General features: G+C 39.9%; 1 protein-coding gene across 1 annotated transcript; it reads right to left on the reverse strand.

Annotated features, from left to right (window-relative positions):
• Nucleotides 1-179: 179 nt before the first annotated feature.
• On the reverse strand, nucleotides 180-19,514 carry frem1b (Fras1 related extracellular matrix 1b; the record flags this gene model as incomplete). The annotated part of the gene is made up of 35 exons (XM_079471919.1): nucleotides 180-528; nucleotides 619-704; nucleotides 795-910; nucleotides 1,562-1,741; nucleotides 1,816-1,863; nucleotides 1,948-2,219; nucleotides 2,296-2,445; nucleotides 2,531-2,603; nucleotides 2,696-2,825; nucleotides 3,016-3,160; nucleotides 3,252-3,453; nucleotides 5,300-5,714; nucleotides 6,883-7,147; nucleotides 7,804-7,996; nucleotides 8,092-8,233; nucleotides 8,643-8,787; nucleotides 9,274-9,499; nucleotides 9,585-9,781; nucleotides 10,092-10,277; nucleotides 11,353-11,547; nucleotides 12,286-12,538; nucleotides 12,700-12,793; nucleotides 12,990-13,198; nucleotides 13,376-13,543; nucleotides 13,865-13,955; nucleotides 14,029-14,225; nucleotides 14,394-14,536; nucleotides 14,626-14,970; nucleotides 17,236-17,367; nucleotides 17,447-17,555; nucleotides 17,653-17,976; nucleotides 18,054-18,151; nucleotides 18,607-18,887; nucleotides 19,261-19,355; nucleotides 19,434-19,514. The coding sequence occupies 35 exons, from the start codon at nucleotides 19,512-19,514 to the stop codon at nucleotides 314-316; spliced, it is 6,201 nt and encodes a 2,066-aa protein (XP_079328045.1). The 3' UTR covers nucleotides 180-313.
• Nucleotides 19,515-25,909: the final 6,395 nt, after the last annotated feature.

Consider the following 25,909-nt stretch of genomic DNA (forward strand, 5'->3'; position numbering starts at 1 on the left):
GTATCTCTAAATAAAAATATTCAGAAGCTTTCATAATATTTCTGGATTTGTGTTTGTATCTATGTATCTTAAACCGCAGCACGATTGTATTGTAGAAACAGCAGACATTTGTGTGCAAACATGCGCCATGCACAAATGATGAATTTTATGACTCATTTTTTATTTTTATATGTTTTATTGTATTATCACAATGTAATATGTCATTTAATCACAACAGAAAGCATCCATTAACAAACCTTGCTTAATTCAGTAATGCGTTTTTAGTGTATTTCAAATCGATACAAAAATGACAATTATAACTTAAATATCTGTTTTAACTCATTTGTGCAGGTGATGAGCAAATGTATCTGTGTTCTGATCCTTCAGTACAACTTTTTGGGATCCATATCTTTTGACTTTGGACCAAAACACAGGTGGCAGTCGAGCTGTTTTGATCCTGACGGTCGGTCCCGGCTCCCTTCTTGAGTTTTGAGAATGTCAGAGGTCTGCCATCAGTCCAAGACCACTTTTCATGACTGCCTGTGAGTCCTGCATAAATAATATCAAAGCATTCTTAATTATAGGAAAATAAATGCTATAAAACAGTACATGAATGTTTCAGATGATATATAATCTTACCGATCCAGTACGCTTGCCTTCCAGCAAACTTCCACATCCACTTCATGTCAGTCTTGGAGTGCACACTTGTCAAGTGACTTTCAAGCCTAATGTGGAGATGGAAAAGATGAAGTCTGAAAAAATGCAAATATGTACGCATGTATACTTTTCCTTTACAAGCAAAAAGTGTAACATACAGCATACAAGCATGTTGCGCGCTGCTCCAGCTAGCAATACCAGGGCCCAAAATATAGCAGTTTCTCCGATGGTGAGTCCAGCCATTGGGACAACCAATACTAACAGACTTCTGAGACTTTAAAATAAAAAATAAGATATAACATGTACAGTATTCCAGTGCAATAAATTAGTAGTATTAAAAGGAAAAGTTCATCTCAAAATCAAAATTGTGTCAATTTTTACGCACCCACATGATGTTCAACATGTTTTAAAACCTCCCGGCATCTTGAGAACACAAATTAAGATATTCTCAGTGACATCATTTCCAGGGCTCCTCATAGACATCATGGTTTTAGTTGTTGTCAAGGTCCAGAAAAGTACTAAAGAGATTGTTAAATTGGCCCATCCGCTCATTGTGGCTCAATTCTTTTTTAAACTACGAGAATACTTTATGTGTGAAAAACAAACCAAAATAACAACTTTACTAGATATATTCTCAAACCGAATGCGGATGCGTCAAAATGCTCTCGTGAACGCGCACCATAGACTGACAAGACAGAGGAGAATATATCGGTTAACGTCTCTATTTTGGTTAGTTTTTCGCACATAAAGTATTCTCGTACTCGTAAAAATCTCTCGTATGTCACCTAAAATATCTTTATTTGTGTTCCGAAGTTGACGGGAGGTCAACAAAAGTAAAAATTAACACCATTTTGAGGTAATCTTTTCCTTAATCCAAAAAGTCAAAAACCCATAAATAAATGCAGAATTATTAAGACATACATACCTTGTGTTGTTGCACTGCTGAGTTCATTGCGAATGAGTCTGAGTCCCTCTGAGGGGTCTCGACTGATTCCGAATCAGCAGAAAATCCAGACCAGGACCAGATCGGAGTGATCTCCAGTTCAGAGTGGACACGAGGAATGGGCGCCTTTTCCTCTTGTCTCACTGGGAAAATCCCATGAAACTAAAAAAAATATGAATTTGTCATTTTGTATTCCTAAACTTTTTCAGCAACAAAAGCAGTAATGAAAACCCTACTGTCCAAACTCTTTCTTGATTTCTGTTGTCCACCTGTGGCAGATGCACCTAAAACCATAATCACACTACAATGAACATGTGTTTTATTGGCACACTATGAAGTAAATGTCAGATGTGTGGTTGCTGGCTCACTCTGTGTCTGTTTCTACCCAGAATCCTCAGCTGTCTCTGGAATTGACTGTGAAAAGTCTGTTCCCGAGCTTCTCCTTCCCCGAAATGGCTAAAGTGGGTACGATATGGGACGTCCCCTCTCTGCGGATAGTTGTCAGAGAAGATCCTGGTTCTTGGGTCTGGAGTGAATTCCTCAACCAGTGGGGGTTCGGGCTCTTGGACGTTTGGTGGGCTTAGAAAAGGATGTTCTCTGTCATCTTCTTCAACAATAAGATCATCTTGATGACACCTGCCTGGAGGTAATAGTCTCAGATTATTCGTATATCAGAAAGACCATGTGATATGGGAATGGTGAAGGTCATATTTTACCATTCCTAGGATCCACAATCTCAACTGTGGCCTTGTTCCTTTGTCCCAAAACCGCATTTTTTGGAGCTTTTAGAATCACCTCAAATTTCTCATGGTTCTCTTCTAAACCGTCATCTTTGAGGTGGATGTTCCACATTTTGATGTGCACACCTAGTGCATATAAAATGTGCACATACAACTTATTCAACATACATCAAATCTTAGTAGGCTAAAAGGAAATGCATGAGATAACCACCTGGATCAAACTGTATAAGACTGGCCGAACTGTGAGTGAAGTCTTTCCCAACTTTGGCCGTGCCCTCTTCCACCTGTATGATCATTTTTTTTTTAAATGAACTCTGTCAGTGCAAATATAGATGCATGTGACACACCAATGCCGTTTTAAAATGATTAACCACACCTGTATGCCGATGTACGCTGGATCTACGCTATTCCCACTACGCACCACCTCCACACCGAGAGTTTCTGCATTCTCGCAAACGCGAAAACAGGAAGCAGATAGCTCCACACGGGACCACCTGAGCTCCATCCTGTGTTGGTAATTGAAAAAGGCAAAATCACATTGGCCCCAACATTACACCATGTGTAATTCCTTAGGAAAAATGCATTCCAGTATTTGTTTACTTGTATTGAACTAAATATAAGAAAGTATACTTTCTGCTTTACTTTGTAGGTACTTTTTGAAATATAATTTATGTGCGCTACAACGAGGTGACGTACACTTCAGGAAGCATTGTGTTTCCTGCTGGATCTGTGATTTGGAACTCAAAGCTGTCTGATGTCACTTCCATATCCACAGGTACGACATAGCGCACTGCCTTCTGGTTCACATCCTTCTGGGTGAAGCGCCCTTTGATGTAGGCACCTATAAAGAAACAACAGTTATATTTACACCTCCATTAACCTAATATATGTGAATTTTATAGTGACAGTCCATCAGCCACCCATGCACCTGCCTGTGAGGGCATTCTCAAAGTATCCGAAATGTGGAGGCCTCAGTATTGTGAACTCAAGTGTGTCGTCGGGGCTGTCTGGGTCGGTGGCTTGCAAATCTTTGGCAGTGATGTAGATGCCTTGTTTGCCATCTTGATCACTCTCCACAGTACTTGGAATGCCCTTGTTTACAATATTGGGTGATGTCTTGTCCAGTATCTCAATCTGTAAAGATGAAAATGATGGCATGGGTTAGTAGTGCATCCCGAAGAGAGAAAACATTTTAAAAGCATTCATGAAATATTACCACTAGAGGGCAGCATTACAGTGTTACATATCGAGAAATGTTCGAGAGTCACTGCTTTGTATAAACGTTAAAAATATAGGAAATCTTTAAATTTTGGTATTCATATACTTTTCCATATGTTTTTATACAGTAAAAATACCGTTTTATACAGTAAATTGTTAAATCTATCTATCCAGCCGCTAATTTAACCCCAATAAAAGAACAATAATGTATTATAAATATGAATAATATTACTGATTACATTTTTAATTGTTATTTTAGTTTCATTAACAGTAAAATTACTTAAAGATATTTTGCGAAAGTGCATTTGCTTAAAAAAACAAACAAAAGTAAGAACAAATAAAACTATTAAATAATAATTTAAATGAACATGATGCACAATTAATAAAATGTTAAAAAATATCAATGTCATTTTTTTATGATACAAAACATGTATTGCCCACCAGAACAACGTAAAGCATCCTGCTTTCACCAAAAAATATGTTTTATTTGCTTGTCTTTTAACCGGTATAGTGGCCTATACATCATTCATGGCACGCCGGGGTCTCGGCGGATGCGCGTTTTTGGCTCAAGTAACGCGCAGCTTCAACAAACGGTGTGCGCTCTCCCGCGGGCACGGAAACCAAAGTTTTCGACCGATTCACCTGTGCAGGAAGAAACGGTGTTTTCTCTCAGGCACGGGCGGGAATTGCGGCCAGCACGTTTGCCGCCTCGCTGACCGCTTAAACGGAATATTAAATGTGGATAGAGGCCTCGAGAGAGCCAAGGTTAACTCGGTGAACGTCAGCGGACCTGCGCGAGCACCTGGCCGGGCGCAGCTCTCCGTTTAAAATGCAATCCAACAGGGACCTCTATGCTAACCCGTTCATCTCATGTAGTGTTCGGCTATTCTATTCTATTCTATTCTATTCTATTCTATTCTATTCTATTCTATTCTATTCTATTCTATTCTATTCTATTCTATTCTATTCACAAGACAGTTACAGTTATTTAGGCTAAAACTAAGATGATTATTCACACATAATACAACAAATTACTGAGGTAACTTTCTAGCTCTGTGTTTTAAAAATACATAAGACATACAGTAGTTACTACTGTATGTGTATTTTTTATTCTTTTTAACGGTACTTGTAAATATTGTAAATATGACTTGGTAAACAATTATTATTTAGCAGTTTGACAAATGATAATGTTCTCAGTTTGAATACATTTGACAGAAAATGTAATAAAACAATGGCAATTTGGATTAGCAGTTTTTGGCTTTAAAAGCAGATGTAAAGAGAAACAATGACGCTTCTACACTATTGTTGTATTGAAATCAATAATAATAACATAACTGTGGTAACTATTCAAGTAAATGATGGTTAATATTGTACATTTTTGTTCTAATTCAGATAAAATATTTACATTTTCACAGTCAGTCACTAAAAAAACAAAAACAGTAGACTACGTTGATTACAAGAAACGAACATTTTGAGGATGAGTAGTACAGTTTTTTAATGGGATAGTTCACCCAAAAATCATCAAACCTAACATGTGTGACTTGTTTTTACTTCAGCTAAACACAAAAAAATACATTTTGTAACCGAACAATATTGGAACCCATTGAAATAAAGTCATACAGGTTTGTAATGACACGACAATGCAAGCAAGGTAAATGCAAGAATTTAAATTTCGGAGTTCATTTCGGATCTCTTCAAGGATAACATTTGACTTTTACTCATTACTTTTAATTGAACGTCCTTAGATGGAGAAACGACCTACCTGTATTGTGAAAACAGCAGGCTCTCTCTTCATCTGTCCATACTCCAAATAACCTGTGTTAGTTCCATCAGTGGGTTGAAAGGTGAACCTGTCAATCTTAGCTCGCCCGTTCAGATGGTGGTAAGCTAGATCCATGTTGTTAATGTCCGCTTGCGTGAAACATGGCTTTGAAAGGGGATCTCCTCTCAAGAGCAAGTTCCCATATTGTGGGTCTTGAGTAACGATATAGGTGAGATTGTCCAGAACTGTGTCTGGATCAGTCAGTTTCAAGTGCTCATGGGATATGATCTTCACAGTGCCCTCTGTGAGCTGAAGGCCTTTGTTAATGTTCAGGGTGGGAGGGATACGGTCACTATGCTCCACGGTGAACAGAACGCTGCCACTTCTGGAGGTCATGCCATTGGTGACGACAAAGCTGAATGAGAGAATAATTGTGATCACTCTAAAAAACATGTGTATTGCTTTGCTTTAAGACTTGTCAGTCAAAGAGCTCCAATTGTCATCCAACAGGGTTGACATATTCAAGCAGGAAAGACGACAAGGAGGGGTACAAGCCAGGCTGAGTCCCACGTTCCACCCTCTGCCAAGGCAATCTGCCACCCAATACAGATTGCCCTGGAGCTGATAATTGCCAGCCATGGTAAACAACACGACTGCCACCTCGCAACCTGCACGCAGGTCCACTCTCGCAGCCAGACTGGTGCAACATCTGGCATTGCCATTGTCCCGAATTTGCTTGGTAATTGTGCCCTGGGATTCCGTCTCTGGACAGCATCTCTTAGAGGCATATAACCAATGCCAGGGCGAGTTATTACTTTCTTAATAATTGCAATTTATCATCAGCTGTCATGGCAGAGCAATGGGAGACGCAAAGATCTCTTCTTTTTTTTAACCTCGCTGTCGGAGTTTGACACGTTGGTGTATCGCTCAGGTGTTAGGTAGCGCCTGCCTGTTTTTGCTTTGAATTTACAAACACCTAAAAAACGAATTAACCATTGTATTTGCAATGTGAAAAAGTACCACAGCATAGTGTCCACACGCTGGGGTTGGCCCTCATTCCGCCCCATGCTGTGCCGACTGAACACATTGGCACAGAGTGGTCTGTACTCTACCGCCTCTTGTCAGGCTTGGCTCGGCAAGGTTTGTTTGCTCCCAGATGACCCAATGAGGAAAGCAAGCCAGAGTTTTAGGTGACAAACCCAGTTATAGAATCACTTGAGACGGCGCAGGTCAACTGTACACCCCGACTGAAGCCCGTTGCCAAATTGGCCGAGAAAACATGCGGACGAAGCAAAAGTGATCCATCTCTTGTTTTTAGATCATCTTAAATTTTTTATCGAAATGATTGGAGTGGGCTAGTATAAAGAATTTTAAAGAAAAGAGTTTGATACGGTTTTAAAACTCCCATCATATCACCTATTATAAAATACATTATTGTGCACGTGTTATTGTATTAGATGTTGCTTTTCTGAACTGATATAATGATTTACAATTTTTATACTAATAAATTATATGAATGTAAAAAGCACTAAAACAAGATCAGATCTCTTACGATTAACAAAACAACAATAAAAATCACTGACCTGAAAGAATCGCGGTCAGCAAAGTGGCTGTTGTCATGAGTGTAGCACACCCGGTTGGCAGCCACGTCCATCTGGGTGAAGGAGAACACGGGAACCCCCTGAGTCTGAACCATGTGCAGGTGTCCATGTGCAGGTAGAACCGATACAGTATATATGAGCTCATCTGATGCACTTCCACTGTCTGTGGCCATCAGAATATCAGTGGTCAGGGTAACTCTCTCTCCCTCCATCAGGGTTACAGGTTTAGTGATGAGAGCAATGTCGCCTGTGTGCGGCAAGTAAACTGGGTTGTAACAATGCTTGTACTGCAAAAGCACTATTAGCAATATCTAATTTTTTATTTTTTCCACATGGGATAAGTGTGTGCGCAGATAAGCTTGTTAACATGTGAGAATTAGTTGTGGCAGAAGGGACAGTGCTGCGATGAAGGACTACAGATGTTTGGCCTCTGCTCTGTTAATAATTCACGCTGAGCGTTTAAAGGCAGCCCATCCTGCACGCTAGAACGTTCTCACCTCTCCTCCTACAGGATAAGTCAGAACAGAGCCAAGAGGACAATGGATGCCATCCTTCCATGTTCACCCAACTGGCAAAGTCATTTTGACCATAGGGAGTGCCAGTGCTTTTAATTATGTATGTACAGATTTAGTCTTTCGGAAAAGTTGTTTTCCTTGGACTTGGGTTGAGAGGGAAACAAATATGACGATTGGACTGTCACTATGGTGATGATATAACGGCACAGAATTTTTTTTGGAGTTGAGTGATATGTCATTATATTTCAATGCCTATACAACATTATTAATTAAATGTAAAGTGGGAGTTGGTAAAATGCTTTTTGCAGTGTTTCACCTTCATTTTAAGGACAGCACAATGCAGAAGCAAGGTTCCTGTAAATCAATAGCATTGATCAACTAAACTCACCTTTTTGAGAGATGCGAACTGAGATGAAGAAAGTCTGTGGAGGTGATGTGTTTTCCCCATCACTGAGAACAAAGTGAAGCCTATCGTGACCTTTGAAGCCAACAATTGAAGTGTGAGAGTAACGGAGGCGGTTCATCTCCACATCCTCCTGGGTGAAATTCTGACCTGGACTCAGATCAATCCATTCTTCTGTCTGGAGATCACAGAAAAGATGCATAATTTCAATAAAAATAATGTCTCTTTCAATTATATTGCATATCATATCAACGACTATCCATCTTCACTAACCAAGAGTTGAAGAAGGCCAAATCTGGGACCTGCATTGAGTATAAAGAAAAGTTGGTTGTCGGGAGTGTCGTGGTCCTCTGCTTCTAGCACCACACTAGAGATGACTCTTTTCTCCAAAATTTGCACCTCAACACCTGCATTTCTGTGCACAGAGATCCAGACACTTTGTAAACTTAACCAACCGATGACAAGTCTATACGCTACAGTGAATCCTAAATAAATAAATACGTATTCACATCTAGAAAAACCACCGGGACCAGCCTGTCCGTGAGCAGACCTCAACAAGGAAGTAGGCTCACGTCAAAAATACACATTACTTCTGCTGTTGTGGAGCTTACATATACAGCCTCATCCGAGAATGATTAGCAATTTACTCAAGGATGTAACTTAATTCTCAGTTACTCCATCAGGGAGAGACAAATTCCCCAGGCAAATGTGCAGTGCAGGTTGTATCGACCCCTCCTCTAAAACCTATCCAAGATCAGCTTCTCCAACACATTCCCACTTTCATCCACCTTTTTGGCTCTGAATTTGTCCCAGGGCGTCCTTACTTTAGTAGCCGTGGCTTTTCATCATTGACTGGTATGATTCGAACGCATACAGTCCCCTGGACTGTGTGCCCACCATCTGTCAGCTGTATGGTGAAAGCATCCTTGAGGGCTTCCGTGTCATCGTGGATATACATGATCTTCATTCCTATGGATCACAGCAGAACAAAGAATGTTATTTGATAGCGATTTCAAATGACCGCTAGGCTAGCTCCTCAATAGCTGCCTTTGACGGATGTCCCTAAAACTTTTTTTACTAGTTCATTTGTGAACGCTCTCCGTTTCATCCATGACCTATTCGCCCATATTTCAAAGGCTCTTTATCACTTGCTAACAAGCAAAGCTGTGCGGTCGCCAAGTACCATGTGCACAACGGCCGCGACTTAGCCGTGCAGTGAGCAGTCAGAGCGACTTTGCAGATGAAGCAAGAGCACCGCAGGCAATCTGTGACCTTTGTCTCCTGCAACATCTGTTCTGCAAGCCTGGATACCCACAGTGATAACAAGCCAGTGCCCTCTGGAAGGCACACAAGGGTGGTTGTACCACAGAAGGGACACTGTCCTCTCAAACTCTATGCTGATACCCAAGAAGAATCCCACTGGGAAAATGTTTGATAACTTGTTTAAGAACTGACCTTGTTGTAGCTCCTGTATAGTAAAAGAATGGACCGCCAACGTTCCGTTTAGGTTCTCAGGGCTCATGCTTTTGTAACGGCTCATCTCAAGACCACGTATGCCATTGAGCAGGGTTCCATGGGCGGGCGGAACCAGGATGGTGATTGAAAGAGTTTCAACTGGGACATCAACATCCACTGCATTTAGAATATCAGGACTGAGGTCCTTCATCCCTCCTTCCGTGACCTATTGAAGAAGATAGTTTGTTTACTGATAAATTAAGTCCTGAGACCAGACAGCTACAGGTAGCGTTTGAAAAAGCAAGGCTTACTGAGAAGTTGCCGAGAAGCAGTGATGGTACTTCATCATTGGTAGGGTTGATAATGATGTAGAAGGGCAATGGTGCAGATCTCTGAATCCCATCACTGACGCTAACGGTGAAGAAATCTGCTGTGGGCTCAATGCCCTGGTGCAATGACTGGACATAGTTGATAAACCCTGAGCTGAGGTGCAGCTGTCTAAAAGAAACTTTATTCATAAAATTTGACTTAGTTGGCTAAAATTAAAGGTTGTAGAGTAAGTGTAATAACAGATTAAATATTAGGAGTTTAATTAAAGGTGAATTATTTTGTCCAATACTGCAAAATAACAGCATGTTTTCAGAGAATATAGTTTGTTATAAGTATATATATATATATATATATATATATATATATATATAGATATAGATATAGATATATATAGATAAATGTTGTTCTACACTGCCAAAAAGGAACTTCTTCCTTGCAGTGTAGAATAAGCAAATTTACATTCGGATAGCTTTGGAAATGCTACTGACCCACTCTGAGTCCAGCATTGCTTTTCTCAAAGCCAGGAGATGGGAGAACGTTCTCCAGGAATCCATATTGTGGTGGGGTCACCAAGTGAAGGATGAGTTGATCCGGATGAGTGTCCGGATCAGTGGCCTCTAACACCCCCCCACACAAACACGCACTGGAACCCTCATCTACCAGAAACATGCCACCTGATGGAAGAAGAAAAAGAACAGTGCTATAACAGAAGAAGTCTCAATATTTTTCTTCTCATTTTCAGGCAGTTCCTCTTTCCCCATGCCCGCTATGCCACCCCACTAACACTCCGCTCCCTCTCTCGGCTGTCGGCCAGCACGCTGCCACCTGGGTGTTGATAAAGTCATCATGCCATTGCTTACTGGCATCTGCTACCATTTACTGCACTGATAATGAATGCAGAATGGGCTCTGGTGAGGTTGTGGTTGGATGGAGCCCTCAAACACAGAGAGGAATTAATGACCAGCAGTCTGTAGAAAAAGTGCCAGCCTTTATTCAATGCAAATTAATTACATGCCAACATTTTCTCGCAAACCAGGCGAGATCTGCTACATAACGTTGGAGAATCCTGCTTTTTTATTTTAAGGATTAACCGAATTAAAGATTACAATTGAGACTGAATGAGGAAAATGGAAGACACAATGAGTAGCTTGTCGTCTATTGTCTTTTCTTTGTGTCCACTTTCTCTCATGGGAATGTTTATCTTTGTTCTTCTTGTGCTGTTTAACCTCAACCACTCTGCTCTACGTCTTCAATCTTAACCAGCTGGCGTGTACGTCTACCGCCAACAAGCCTTCTTGGTACCCAGCCACCGTCATTCGCTTATTGTTTCGCTCTGGTCACTGTTCTGCATTGATAACTGCAAAGTTAAATTTCAGGCCTGGGATTTATTGTTAAATCCCTCATCTTGGCCGTAGCGCTTACGAGACCTCTTGACTACCATTTCTCGGATCTTATGCTTGCTTTAGTGTGGCTCCCTGAGCTGGCTGCATGCGGGGATGGCGATTAAGCGATTCACCAAGCTGCGGTCCATCACCTGCCTATAGCACAGACATGTCCTGGTTGCTTGATTACTTAAGCGGATTGTCATTAGGATGAAGTAATAAGTAATAATTAGACCTTTGCAATATGCTCTGGCGAATAAATCGAGAGAGTGTGCGGTTTAATCCATTCAGTCCAATGGAAGCAAATGAAAGGCCATTGTCTTTTTTTGTCCCCAAGACAACTACAGACGCTATAGTAGATGTTTACCCAGTGTTATGGCAGGGATCTGATTGTTGACAGGCACCACAGTGATATTGAGGTCATAGACCGGAAGTGTCCCGTGCAGGGGGACGGGTGGGGGTAGAGCATCCTCGGGGCAACAGCCATCCATTATTCCAGCTTCTCCATCAGACACTATGAGTGTGACTGTGTCTGACACAGGATCTGGACCAATCTCACCACCTATTGAACGAGGGAAGTGTATTGGAGAGCTGTAATTATTTATAACATTCACAATCTATTATTATGTAATTAATAAAACGGTAAGACTGGAGGCCTGGCATTGGAGCATTTTTCAAGATTTAAGTGGATTTGCAAACTTATGCTGTGTTTACACCAAACGTGAGTGATGCTAAAAACATCATGCGAGGGGGAGTGTTTTCACGCATCCAGACCCATCAAACAGTAGGTGTCAATGAGCTCTTCTGTGGAAGATGAATTTGACGCACGTCCTCTGCAATCACGGCGCCCGATTCGCATCGCCTGTTGCAAGTTTATGCGTGTTTGCATCTTTGTATTGACTTTGTATGTAATTTACTCACGCAAATCGCTTAATATGCGTTTGGTGTGAACTGTGAACACAGCATAAGGAATAAAATATATTATTTGAAATAATGTGAATACATGAATTGGCCTCAAAGTAATATAGTTTATTATAAATTATTGTTTAGTTGTATGGTTGCCACAATATACCAGTATTGACAATAACTATGATATTAATAATCATGATTATTAAGAATGATTATTAATGTGATCAATTTTTTTTACAAAAAATAAACAATATTTGACTGATAGAGCTATTCATTTGATCTTAATAGATATAGTAATGATATTGTGAAAATCTGATGTTGTGATAGCCCTGTTGAGTTGATATATAAAATTTAGTTTTCAAGTTTTAGGAGTAACAGGTTCTGTCATAACCTGTGTGCAGGTAGAAGATGAGTCCGTTGAGCACATCCAGCTGAGAGAACTTGTCCACAGTGACTCCATTTCGCTGTAGAACCCCACGTGCAGGTGTTCGGGCCAACATGTATGTTAGACGAGTATCTTCACTGTCCTCATCTGTAGCCGAGATGTACTCAACCGTAATCTGGACACGACCGCCCTCTTTGCATGACAGTTCAGCTCTTAAATCTGAACCTAATTTTGGGGGTTCGTCATTCACAGGCAAGATCTATATACAAAAATAAATCAATTACATTTAATAAGAAAATGCAGTAAGGAAGCACGATATGGAAGTGTTAAGGTATATATTTTAAATATATCTACTGTAAATTATAATGTTAAGTATGTTTGATTATATTTGCATTAACAGACGTATAACTTAGAATTTACCTGAACTAAAAGCTCTCCATTCGCAGAGTTGATTCCATCGGTGATGGTGAGTCCAATGCTATCCTTCAAGGTTTCTGAATCATCATGAATATATCTGTCATGACAGAGATGGGATAATGAAATGGCCTCCAGTAATTTGTCTTAACCCTAATATAATATAAACTTTCTTAAACATAATAAAGCATTAATAAAAATGGATGTACACCTGGTTGCTCAAAGTGTTTGATCCATCAAAACCATACACCAAACCATGAATGAAATATCGCCATCTGTAGCATTTTTTGTCCTACCTGACCCTCAATGCTTTAAGGTCCTGCAGAGTAAAGCTGTCTCCTTCCATCAGTGTGGTGCCCTGCAGCTCCAGTGTTCCATGCTGTGGTTGAGTCTTCAAATGTACTCTGAGCTGATCTTCTGAACTATCCACATCCTGCACCAACAGGTGTTCCCCCATCAAGAAACTACCACCACCCTCCTCAACCCTCAGCAAGTTAGTGAACATCTGTGAATTTGGGAGACAAATACAGCGATTCATACCTGTAGTTATGTTGGAAAATAGATTATTAAAAGCTTAGCAAGATGTACTGTGTCTGTTCAGTTCAATGATGAAACTTTTAAAACTCTTTTGTAGCAAAATACACATACACAAAAATATAAACATAAATAGTGAACAACTCACTTGTGGAGCTTGGTTGTCAACGGGTGTCACTGTGATGTTGAAAGTGAGCCCTATGAGGGTGCCTCCCTGCTGGTCACTTACAGAAAATGCAAACTGCACAAAGAGGGGGTCAGGACCAATATCCTCTATTGGAGGCATGTAGCCGACTTTGTGATGGTTCACTGCATGCTGTGGGAGACATTAAAGATACAATTCAACTACACTCTTAAAAGGTTCTTCACAGCGATGCCATCAAAGAACCATTTCAATCAATGGTTCTTTAAAGAACCATCTTTTTCTTACTTTTTTATAACCCGAAGAACCTTTTTTCTCAGCAAAAAACTTTTGTGACACAGAAAGGTTCTTCAGATGTTAAAAAGGTTCTTTATGGAACCAAATGGTTCTTCTATGGCATCGAAGAACCTTTTGAAGCACCTTTTTTAACTGGGTTTTACATACACCAAAATTATGTTAAGTTTTTAAGGTGCATTAAAGGTGCACGTTTCAGACCTGGGTGAATGACTTGAGCACTGGAACCATTGCGTCTTTTTTCATTGCGTTTGTGCTGTCAGTATAAAACAGTCTGCCTGCATCTGATAGTCTGGAGAAGGTTTATGTTAGAAACAAGTGAATACCTTTCAAAACCTCGTTCTGAGAATAAATATATACTGTACCTAGTGTTTCCCGGACTGAGACAGGGACGGGTGATCACATACATGAGGTCAGTATCTGGATTCTCTGTATCTCTGAAGTGTAGTTGGCTCTGAGTGATGTAAACAACCTCGGTTTCTTTCACAGTGATGGAGCGGACCGTTCCAGAAACTTCCACAGGCAACTGGTCCTTCACTGGAAACACATGGATCACCACCGTCTATAAATGTAGAGACAAACAGCTTATATTTTTTTGTAGTGCACCTTGGTGGAACTCTTTAAGAACCTCTCAAATGCATAAATGCATATATGCATGAATTTGTCAGTTCATCTGACAAACTTCATAAGACCCGAATGTTTGTTATTACTTCAGTGAGGTGGGACTTACATGCCTGTCGGACAAATTTGGAGGAATATAGGCATCTGAGAGGATAAAATCAAAGGAGTCTTCAAACACTTCCTCCCCTAAATGCCTATAGTAGATGATGCCCTGAAACAGGTCCTTCTGTAAGAAACTCTTTACTGGGAGACCTGGTTGACATGAAGACATTGGTTACTACACTGATTTTATTGCATTGACAGATATATAAAACCCCATCCTGGCATTAAAGCCCACTGACCTGCTTCATGTCTAGACGTTTTTATCACTAGCTGTCCAGCTCTGGGGAAAGTGATCATCTGATACTGAATATAGTCGTCGCTGGAATCCAAGTCCGAGGCCATTAGCATGTACTCTTCCACCCGAACAGAACCGCCCTCTTGGACCTCGAAGGCCACGTTATTGATGAGATAAGGAGGGGTGTCGTCTTTTGGAAGCACGTAGATGGGGAATTTGTGTCTGATGCTGTGGCGACCATCTGTGATGCGAAAGACAATGTAGTCCCTGGTGGTGTCGCTGTCAGAATGGTGATAGACCACGACCCCCTCTCTGAGATCCTTCACCTTAAACATGAAACCTTTGCCACCTTGAATAAAGAATGCGGTTACTCAAAGAATCATTCGTATGTATGATTAATGACAAGCCAAAAAGCACTTGATTCCAGTTTAAGATGATGAATTGATCACATTAGGTTCAATTCTATCTAATAATCTTAATCTATATAATCCATATCGTCTACATCTATATAATCTATGTATTTTAATCTACTGTATAAAGTCTATATCATCTATATTTATATAATTTAAATTATCAATATCTGTTAATCTAAATTGTCTATATGTAAATACTCTACATCACCCATATTTAAAGGAACAATGTGGGATTTTTAGGGGATCTATTGACAGATATACAATATAATATACAAGGTATTTCTTCAAAGGTGTTAAAAAACCTTACGTTATGAACCGTTATGTTTTTATTACCTTAGAATAAGCTATTTCGATCTACATACAGAGCGGGCCTACAGGCATTGAATTCTCTATTTGTATAGTAGCCCAAAATATACAAACAGCTCTACAAAGCGTGTTTCCTCTCCCTGTACCCTGCAGTAAAATAAGCGAAGACGACACAAGTATATACAAGCAGCACACTGGTTCTAGATTAACAATGATGCTCAAAACTGCTCCGTTTCACAGCTAATATTACACCAACAACATATCTTGGTTCTAACAAACAAAAAAAACAATGTTACTCAAATATTGATGCGAATCAAAGCAACCTCCTCGGCTGGAAAGTATCTCCATAGATATCTGAGTATTTCCTCTAAAAGCTTTAGTACCGTGGGTCCTAACACATCTCCGCTGGAAAGTCATTATAATATTAACGCAGGTCCTGACTTTTAACCATCTTTTTATACTTAAAATCCACACACTTTATTTTATGTAATAAATAAGACATATCTCAATTTGTTTGCATTCTTACTCTTTCGGCTTGATGAAAATACGAAAAATATGTTTCGCTTTCGCCTGCGGCACGCACGCTGCCTTCATCCCAACGCAGAAAACAAAAAGAAAAATGGCGTCCTTCCCAGGCAATGGCTGGGCGCCCACCGTGAAGCAGAGCTCCTGCTTGCCAGGGAGACAGAAGGGCAAGGTCACCAGACAGATTGAATGATGACTGGTTGCACAGCAAACCCAATTAGCAACTTCATCATGGGGAAAAGGGCCACAAGTCCATTGGAGAAACAACTAAGTAATTGGGCCCAAAGGTGGCTGTGGGCATCAGGCCCAAAAAAAAGGCTCCATCACATGAGGACAATGGGCAGAAGCAGCGGCATGTTTCCATTTGGCCAAAGGCACTGGACTACCTGAATGGGAACTTTCCCAAGGGTCGGAGTCACTTGTTAGATGTCCGGGTGGGAATTCCCAATCCTTATCCAGGTTCTCAAGAGAGATCTGTCTGTTAATAACTAAATTTGGGTCCAATCATTTTATTGTAAAAAGCACAAACATATGCTTTCGGATGGTCCTGGGTGTATTTGGATCCTGTATAGATCAAAACCATAACCACACCAATTAAAAGAAACGGCTGGTTGAACATGGAAACAGTTGTTTGAGAAGTCCGGAGGCCGGTGCTGATATACTTGAAACCAGAAATCACCCATTTAGTCCCTTACAATAAAATGGCTACATACAGTTCTTCATTTCACACACATGCTTGTAAATATAAACATCTAAAAATGCTATTCAGACATAGATTGTCACCAGTCCACAAAGCTGGCTTAAAATAGTCTGTGGGAAGCGAAATGACCTTGTGTTGTACATCTGGCCTCTGTGCAGAGGCATGAAATGCCATAAGTCTTAACAATCTGCTTCATTCAAGGTTTGTGCGAACTAAAAGCTGTCTCGCTGTCCGCTGGAGTGGAAGGACAGACGCTACGGCTCTAAAGACATCTTCTGACCGAGAGGGCCCCTGGGCGAGTGTCGCTAAAGCATTTTACAGTTGATTAGCAAACTCATGCAGGGTACCAAGACATATGTTTCTTGCATGATAGATGGTTGCCACATGGTAATAGCGGGTTTAAACTTCGGAAGCAAGGATGCACTATACGGGTTTGACTTGAATGCTGATAAAATTGAAGTTGCTTTGGACTAAAGCATCTGATAAATGCTTGAATAAATGATGAATAAGGATGAAAAGGCTGCGTTCGGATGTACAATGAATGTCAAATTTCAGTGCTATTCACTATTATTAGTTCATTCTAAGTTCTGTCTCATGCAATAACTGGTAAGTTTTTATTGGAGTTTTGTCTTTAGCATAATATATTAAATGAAGGTAAGGCATGATTTACCTCTTACACTTAAGTGTCCATTCAGAGGCCCATCCACAGCGATGACTGTCACAGCATCTATGTTATCATTATCAACAATCTGTAGGTTCTCCCAAGTGATGGGTCTGGATTGGCCTTCCAGCAGATCCAATCCTGTAAGAATAAAGTTGCTCAGCCTTACAGACTATTTATATTTTTATCATATTATATATAATTCAGTAAATCTGCTGACCCATATTCCATGAGACTCGAGGGGAGTTGGTCTCTGCAGTACGGATAGAGATGTGCATCAGGATTGGTGAGCTTGCTGCAAATAAGCCGTCAATGGCTTCAAACTCAACCTGCACAACATTTACATTAGCAACACATCTTCATCCACTTTAATGGTAATCTTCTTTTGTGTTCCTCAGAAGAAAGAGACATTCACAAGAAACCAACCTCATAATTTCTCCTGGCTGTATGGCTGCTGTTTGGTGGCTGATAGGCAATCTTCATTTCATTCAGATCTTGCCATGAGAAGGAGAAGGCGACTTTTGTGTGATCATCCAAGTGAGTTATATATCCTTCTGCTGGTGGCTTGGTCACATTAAAGATCAGCTGAGCCTGAGGGGTCTCATCGTCTTTGCCATCCAGGGCAGCGGTGGTCATGGGAGTCAAGATGAACTGATCCACCTCCAGGATGAACATCGACATGAAGGCAGCATGAGGGGGTTGATTCTTCATGGCCCCCAGAATCAGTACTGGTAACCAAATATTCTCAGTCTAAAACATTGGAGAAGAATATTCAGTGACTTCAGTGTAAAGGTCTTATATGGATCAGATTCTTTGTGATATTTTACCTCCAGCAAAGATCGTGAAGTCTGGTCCCTGAACTCCACCCTGATCGGGACATAATCGATCTCAGGTGATGGAGGGCTGAGGTGCTGGTACTTCAGACCTGAAGTGAGGAACGCTGCACAATCTGTCTTCAGGAACTCTACTTCTCTTGAATTGTGGTCACATGCCTTGTTTCCTGGACAGGGGGTTCCAGTATGCCACCCTTGAACGGTTTAAAGGATGGTAAGATCTACAGTAAGGTACTAATGTTTCAAATAGAATCAAGTCATGTTTTCATCCTCATTTTTTTCATAACCTGTATATGTCCTTTCTTCTGTACAACACAAAAGAAGCTATTTTGAGAAATGTCTTAGTGGTTTTGTGTTCATACAATGATTGCTGTTTTGTTACCAAAGTTTTTCAAAATATCTTCTTCTGTGTTCTGCAGGAGAAAGAAACTCATACAGGTTTGGAATGACATGATGGTGAGTAAATGAGGAACACGTTTTCATTTTTGTGGGAACTATCCCTTTAAGAGTCAAAATAATCGTTTAGTGTATTCAAAAATCCAAACACCTATTCTTGGTCCAGCCTCAGACGCCTTTACAGTTGTATGATCCTCAACCACCAGTTGACCGAACATTGGAAAGTTGATCTCTGAGCTTAGAAGACGGACAGTGCAGACCACACCAGCCTGGGTTTTAAAGGCTAGGACACTGCTGTTGATGGTGTTGGAGAGTCCGTAGAAATCAGGAACCCCGAGGGGGACACTTCCAAACACTATTAAGCTTCTCTGAGAATCTACAACCTTGACCCTTAGCAAGACAGTCTCAACGAAAGTCTCCATGTTGGTAAACCTGAGTGTGCAAAGAAGAAATGCAGAGAATGTTTTGGTAAGGAAATTACATTAGACTTTAATGGTTTTTGCAGCAGGACACTTTCTTGATTTATGAATACATTAAACAACAGCTGTTAATTGACAAAACAACTGCTAAATGTTAAGGGAAAGTTCACCCCAAAATTGTATTTCTTTCATAATTGTTTTCACCCTCATGTCATTACAAACCTCTATGACGTTCTTTAGCAGAACACAAAATAAGATATTTTGAAGAATGTTGGTAACGTTGGACATTGGACCCCATTGACTTCCATTATATGGACACATGGATTTTTGGGTGAACTATCTCTTTTCTGTTGGAAAATGAAGGATTATGACAACGCAGTTTTCACCTGTAGACCCTCAGCATGACTGTGTCCTCCTCTAATAGTGGGCTGCCGTTGTGAACATACTTCACTTCATCTTGTAAGAACTGACAATCAAAGACCTGCAAGACAACATTAAATAGTTTCTTGTGCACATACGACATGGGTTTAATTTGCTGAAACTGAATTTGTTTTGTTACCTGAGGCATGAGCTTTCCAACTCTCTGTGTGATGGGCTCAGTGACCACCACCTCCACCTTGCAGGCCTCAGACGCCCCCATCGTGCGGAACTTGAGTTCACCTGCCGTGACGAATACAGATCGTCCTCTGGCTACCTGGAGGCCTGTGTTTACCTGAACCAGACTCGAACCTTGTGCATGTTTCCATAGGTAACTCAAGGTGAAGGTGAAAATAAAGAAAGTCACTGCCATCTTTTCAGTAAATTCAGTTGGTTTGCCGACATGAAAAGAGGAATTTCAGCACAAGAGTAAGTCTTTCAGTCTTTTCCAGGTAGTATGTGCTGAACTAAAGGTCATCAAAACAAACCAAGAAACAATAGGATTAGTTGGAATATTAAAGCTGCAGACTGTAAGTTTTTCATCTCTGTTTGGAACAATTGCAGGTTACTTGATGTACTTAAATTTATGTGGGTAAACATGGAATGACATCAAACCGACATCTCTCACAAAATCATACCCGACAGCTCAATTTTTAAATTATTGTTACAAACATACTTTTGTGAATTGCAGTGAATTAAAGAGACAGTTCTCAACATTGTTTTTCTGTTCTATCTCGTTTTAACCAAATGATTACCAAAACTTTCAGTTTTAATAGTTTACAAATGTTACAATAGTTAACATTTTTATTGAATTGTTAACATTTCAATTATGTAGCCATGTCATATGATTAATCTAATCCAGATTAACAGTTTGTGTTTACATAATATATGTCTGTGTACTGTGCATATTCATATATTTAAAAACACATACACATGAATGTATACATATTTAGGAAATATTTACTTGTTTTTTTATATTTACCAATTACTGAAATATATGTATGCATGCGTATTCTTTATGTTTTCATGAATATAAAATTACTATGCACAGTTCACAGACATATATTATGTAAACACAAAATTTGATTCTAGATGCGATTAATCGTTTGACAGCCTTAATGAATTCAGGCAAGTGATCAAAGGAGCATGGAAACTGCACTTCTCATGGTAACTTCCTATGTAGCCAAATGGCAAAGAAACCAGAAAGCACAGGTGTCAGACAATAGTTTTTTCATTGAATCACAGTGACATTTGAAGGGACAGTTCACCCGAAACTTCTGTCTTCATTTGCTCACCCTCAGGTTGGTCCAAAGCCGTATAATTTTGTTTCTTCTGCTGAACACAGAGAAGGATAAACAGAAGAATGTCAGTAACCAAACAGATCTCATCCCCCATTTACTGCCATAGTAAATAAATACTATGGGAGTCAATGGTGCCCCATAACTGTTTTGATATTCCACCATCTTGTTTTGTGTTCAACTTAACAATGAAAGGAATTTTTAGGTGAACTGTCCCTTTAATGTCAAAATCATTTAAATACACTATGAGTACTTTAATTTGAGTAATAGGCATATTTATAAAATCTTATCTCATGCTCCAAACCTCCCCTCTCAAAACTGTTTTGTAAATGTAATGATAAAAACGAGTTTGGAAACTCAGATTCGACTTTAGACCTCTTTCATCCAAAAAACTGCATGTTTAAACATGACTCGCCATTGACTTAGACTCATGCGCACTATTGATGTAAGAAACACAAGCTAACATGTTCAGACAAAGTATTAAGAACTTCTCAATCCCCATTTCATTCTCTCAAAACAATAGTAGACTTTCACAGAAAGTTGGTTGCGTGTAAACAGCATTTGTCCTTGTTAAACACAAGCCAATGTGCGAAAGCAGGGATTGTGAAATTTGCATTCAAATGTCTCCTTTGCTACATTTTATCGTTTCAAACCACAAAACAGAGAGCTAGCAGAGCATTGTTAACATACCTATAGCTGAATCTGCTGTTGGCCTTTAGTTCCCCTTGACTGTGCGGACTAAACAGGAATCATGTCAGCTCCTCAGGTCTACCCTCAACTGCCCCCCTGCTGAATAAGAACCATTACTGAAAAGCAAACAGACAGGGAGAGAGAGAGAGAGAGAGAGAGAGAGAGAGAGAGAGAGAGAGAGAGAGAGAAAAAGAGTGAAATGAACAAAAAAGGGTTGACACGTGTGTTTGCCGTCTTACCTTAAGCAGAGCTGCAAACCCAGCAGAAATGCACGGAAAATGAGAGGAGAGTTAAATCTCCAAACACAGGAAACGTGCAGAGCTCCAAAGGTTGTTACTTTTCTCCTGTTCTTACAAACCCAGATGTTCTTATTCCCCCAAGTAGACAAAGCTCGGTGCACTCCAAAAGAGCTTCCAGAGAGTGCAAGGGCAGACAAAATATAAAAAGAAAAAAGGAAATAAGCGACATGTTAAAATTAGTACCAGCTTTGAGCACATTTTCAATTTCTCAAACTTTGAAAGGCAAACCTGCGAGCTGAGTCCCGGATGCTTTGATGTTTTATTGCCCTATGGGCTTCATTAAAGGAAATGGAAGTCGAAGGGGGATCAGACGTAACTTTAACACAAAGGTGTTTTGGAAAAACAGTCACCCATATGTATCAGCAGTCGAGCACTTCTCAAACCCTGTCCAATCGCACACGTTTTTTTCCTGCCCTGGCCTGACCCGCGGGACAAAGCATGCCGCCCCCCTGCTGGGAACTGCCCTCACACTGAGACAGATAAATGTGGTGTGGTCAGACGTGTTTACCCCCCTGCTGCCTCCACATGGGGGTGAGAAACGCCGTTGCTATGCCACAGAATAGAACTTGTGGACACATTCTGTTAAAAATGTATTTGAAAAGTTTAGCGATAGGTTTTGAAGTATAAAAATAAACAATTTACGATGAGGAAATAAATGAAGAAATAAATAAATTATTTAACACTATCCACAATATTCAAATGAATCTAAGCATCTATTAGTTCTAATTCTTTGACCAAAATAATAAAGTGTAAGACCTTTTGGGTATTCCTCATTTATTTTCTTTATTTTACCAAGGTAGTCCCGTTGAGATGTAAATCTCTTCTTCCAGGTAATGCTCATCGCATTCTGAAGCACTATTTCCTGTTTTTTTGTGTTTAAGAGATCTTTAGAGAACTCACATTCTCATACATATATAGTAAATAGTCTCCAGAGAACTGAAGTGATATAACACATGTTGTCCTGCACACCGTTTACCAGATGCCTGAGTTTGAGTAAACCTGCACTATTGTCCATTTTTTTAATTTGTTAAAGAATAAAACATATAATGATGTTATATTTATTTTTCTTTGAGTCGCTTGAGATCTGGGGCCGCAAGTGTACATTGCTGATGATGGCGTATATAGCCTATGCCAGTTCCATTTAATCCAGTGCCTTGTCGAATCAACAAAATGTATTGAGGCATGTTAAAAGAGACAGGGACATGATCACAGACTGACTATAAAGAGTAAATCATGTCCAAATTATGATTTATATAATATAAATAACATCAAATAAATAACATCTTTAACATCTAATTAAGCTTATAAAAACTAATTCAAATTGTATTGTTTGTACCTTTTTCAACTAAAGAATAAAAAGACTGAACTAGAGTTTTGCTACAGTAGGTTGAACTATGATATATGCTGTGATAAAATTATGCATAATATTGTACTACACTGTATATGGCCATAGTATATTATATTGCTTTCATTGAATCTTGAGGAAAAACATGTAGTTTGCAAACTTTATTTCGCTTTCAGATTTCAGAGACCATATACAAACGGACTGTATCACATTAACAATAACAGCCAGAAAAAGCTCAGAGCTTCAAATTGCCCATTCATATATGGCTTCTGTTTTCATTGCAATTACAAATCGGAAGAAACAAAGCTAAAAAGCCACAGAATATTTTTTTTTTGACAAACAGACCAGGTACACAGGCATGCACAAGTCTTTATCAGATAACTTCAGCCGTATTACTCGCCGGTTGATGCCACAAATGAAGTATTTGTTTTATGAATGAAAGGTTAATGTCGTAGTGCGCATGCGCAGAGACGCGACAACGCCAGGTGAACAAATATGAGTACAGTAAAAAAAAATCGTCAGAAACCAACAAAAACCTTTGCCACGGCAATTAAACACGCTAAACGAACACATGATTTACCGGTGTGTTCACTGCTACTTTGTCTTCTTACCTTGGCTTGTGTTAATGCCAGCTTCATGTGATACTATCGCTAACGTTGGGTCCCATCAGTTTTCATTAAAACTGCAATTGAATGCACGAGAAATGCATCTCTGTATACTTGTACTGTCTCAAAGTATTCTCAAATACTATACAATAAGTTTGTTTGTTTGTTTGTTGAATTGAGTTAGCAAAGCAAAATGATGGGTTACCCTAATTCGTGCATGCGTTTATACTGTGCCCGTATAGGTGAATTGTGAATTTGCTAACGTTACTTTAAGAATTTAATTCTATAAATTGTCGGCAGTTTCCATCACTATCTTTCATCGTTTTTTCCCGATGTTTTATCCAAGTTGATGTGCGCGTCTGTGCTGCGCGAACCGATCTGCGTTTGACATCAAATATCGCGAAATCGTTATCGTGATACTATCGTTATACTACGTTGCACTACGTTATACGCCAGTGTTCTGTCGATTTATGTTGCCCATCGAATTTTGCTACCCTGGTCTTGTGATTGGGTTGGAAAGGGGTAACTTATGTTTTGGAGTTTGGGGGGGTCATTGATGTTTTGTATGGAGGTAGCAAAATTTGACAGGGTAGCACAATTCGACAGAACACTGGTCTATCTGCGCCGCGTTGCTTGAACCTTGAAAAATCTAACTACAATGTTTCTAGGGGAGATTTTCACAGACGTCTTTATATATATTTATTTGTTGTTTATTTGCGACTCAAGAAGCATTTTAATAAAAAAAAGGTTATTGAGTATATCAATGCTTCAGTGTAACTGTTAACTCAGTGACTCAACTTTTCAGCTTTCTGTAATGTTTATCATACTTTATCATTAAAAGCAATGTTATTTTTAACATTCTGATCTTTGTAAATATGTTTGACACTGTCAGGGATTTGAAAGAATGCCAGTAACTTGTGCACGCTGTAGTTTTAATCTCATTTGAAGTGTCTGCTCTCACTGATCTGTTCTGACTGCTACCCTTTCGCGTTTGCGGTACTGGCTGCACGCCCACCTTGGCCCGGGGCGCATGTCATTCTTGGGCCTTGACTTTTTGTCTGGAACCAAGTTTATGTTGCTTATCGACCCTTGATTTAGGAAGGACAAATCCAACGAGGCACCCAAAAATGTATTTGGTTAATATGCACACCAAATGTATGCATAATGTTTAGCTGAAAAACAGAAGCTATTTATGAAAACCTACAAACATGATACATGATGAAATCAAATGATTGAATAGTAGCATGCTGATCTTCATATCTAATGGGAACGTCATTATGGCTTTTTCAGGTTTAAAATCAAACCACAGCTGTGTTGGAGAAGAAAACGTTTCCTGGCACACAAGTCAAACTATCACATTCATCATCACACCACTAGAAGAACTTATTTCATTAACAGGTAAAGTCTTACTGCATTAATAGATATGGGGATGAGGATATTGGGTTAACACTTCACCATCGCAAGATTAAATAAGGTGATATTCTTTCTCAGTTCCTCTAATCAACAGTTGGCAATGGTGGCATGAGATCTGACCCTGAAGCCCAATGGCAGTCGTTTCATTGCACATACTTTGCCAGCTGTGAACGCAGAATGCTTTATTTGTGTTTCTCCTTCACTCCAAGCTCTTCTTATAACTTAACTTAAAGTTAGTTCCGTGATTGAAGTGACGGAAATGTCTAGAGAACTCTTAGCATTCTAACATTGGCAGGGTAATGTGTTCTGGTTCATGTGATGGTTCTCAGTTTGAAATTTTACGTTGTAACTTTGTCCCTTATGTCATTTTGATTTTATAATAGACAAAGGTCTGGAAATTGCATGCTGGATTTAAAGCACGAGGACCTGAAGTATCACATCTTTAATAATCTTTAAGAGTAAAAAGCTGGACATCCATTTGGCTACTACTGTACAGTATATAAAATAAATGATTTGTCTGATCCAGTTTAGCAGTGTAAAGTGGATCTTACCAGGGACCCCAAGACAAGCCTAGAGTGTGAGGACACTAGGGGACGATTGACAAGGTCCTGCAGTGTGGACCTGTCAACTGAATGAGCCCTCAAGTCATGTGCCCTCATCATGGGAGGACGGACGGATGGGACGGATTGTGAAGAGGGTCTGCCCACAGCCTTTCCCGAGGTATCAGGTAAGGGACTCAAGTGCATTTGTACACCGTGAGAATCTGGGGGTTGATCTCCTCACGAGGAATCATGGGAGACGTTGACCTTCGCTGGCAGGAAAAAGGGAATAATCCCGCGATTATGCTAATGTGGCCGACTTTGATGCGAAAGCCCCAGAGTGGTCACTAATGTTCATGGCTCGTGAAAGGCCAACGCTCCCTAGGAGAAATAGTGTGTGAGTGAGAGAGAGACATAAGATTAGAATAA

This window comes from Barbatula barbatula (genome assembly GCF_947034865.1).
Source record: "Barbatula barbatula genome assembly, chromosome: 13".
Lineage (NCBI taxonomy): Eukaryota > Metazoa > Chordata > Actinopteri > Cypriniformes > Nemacheilidae > Barbatula > Barbatula barbatula.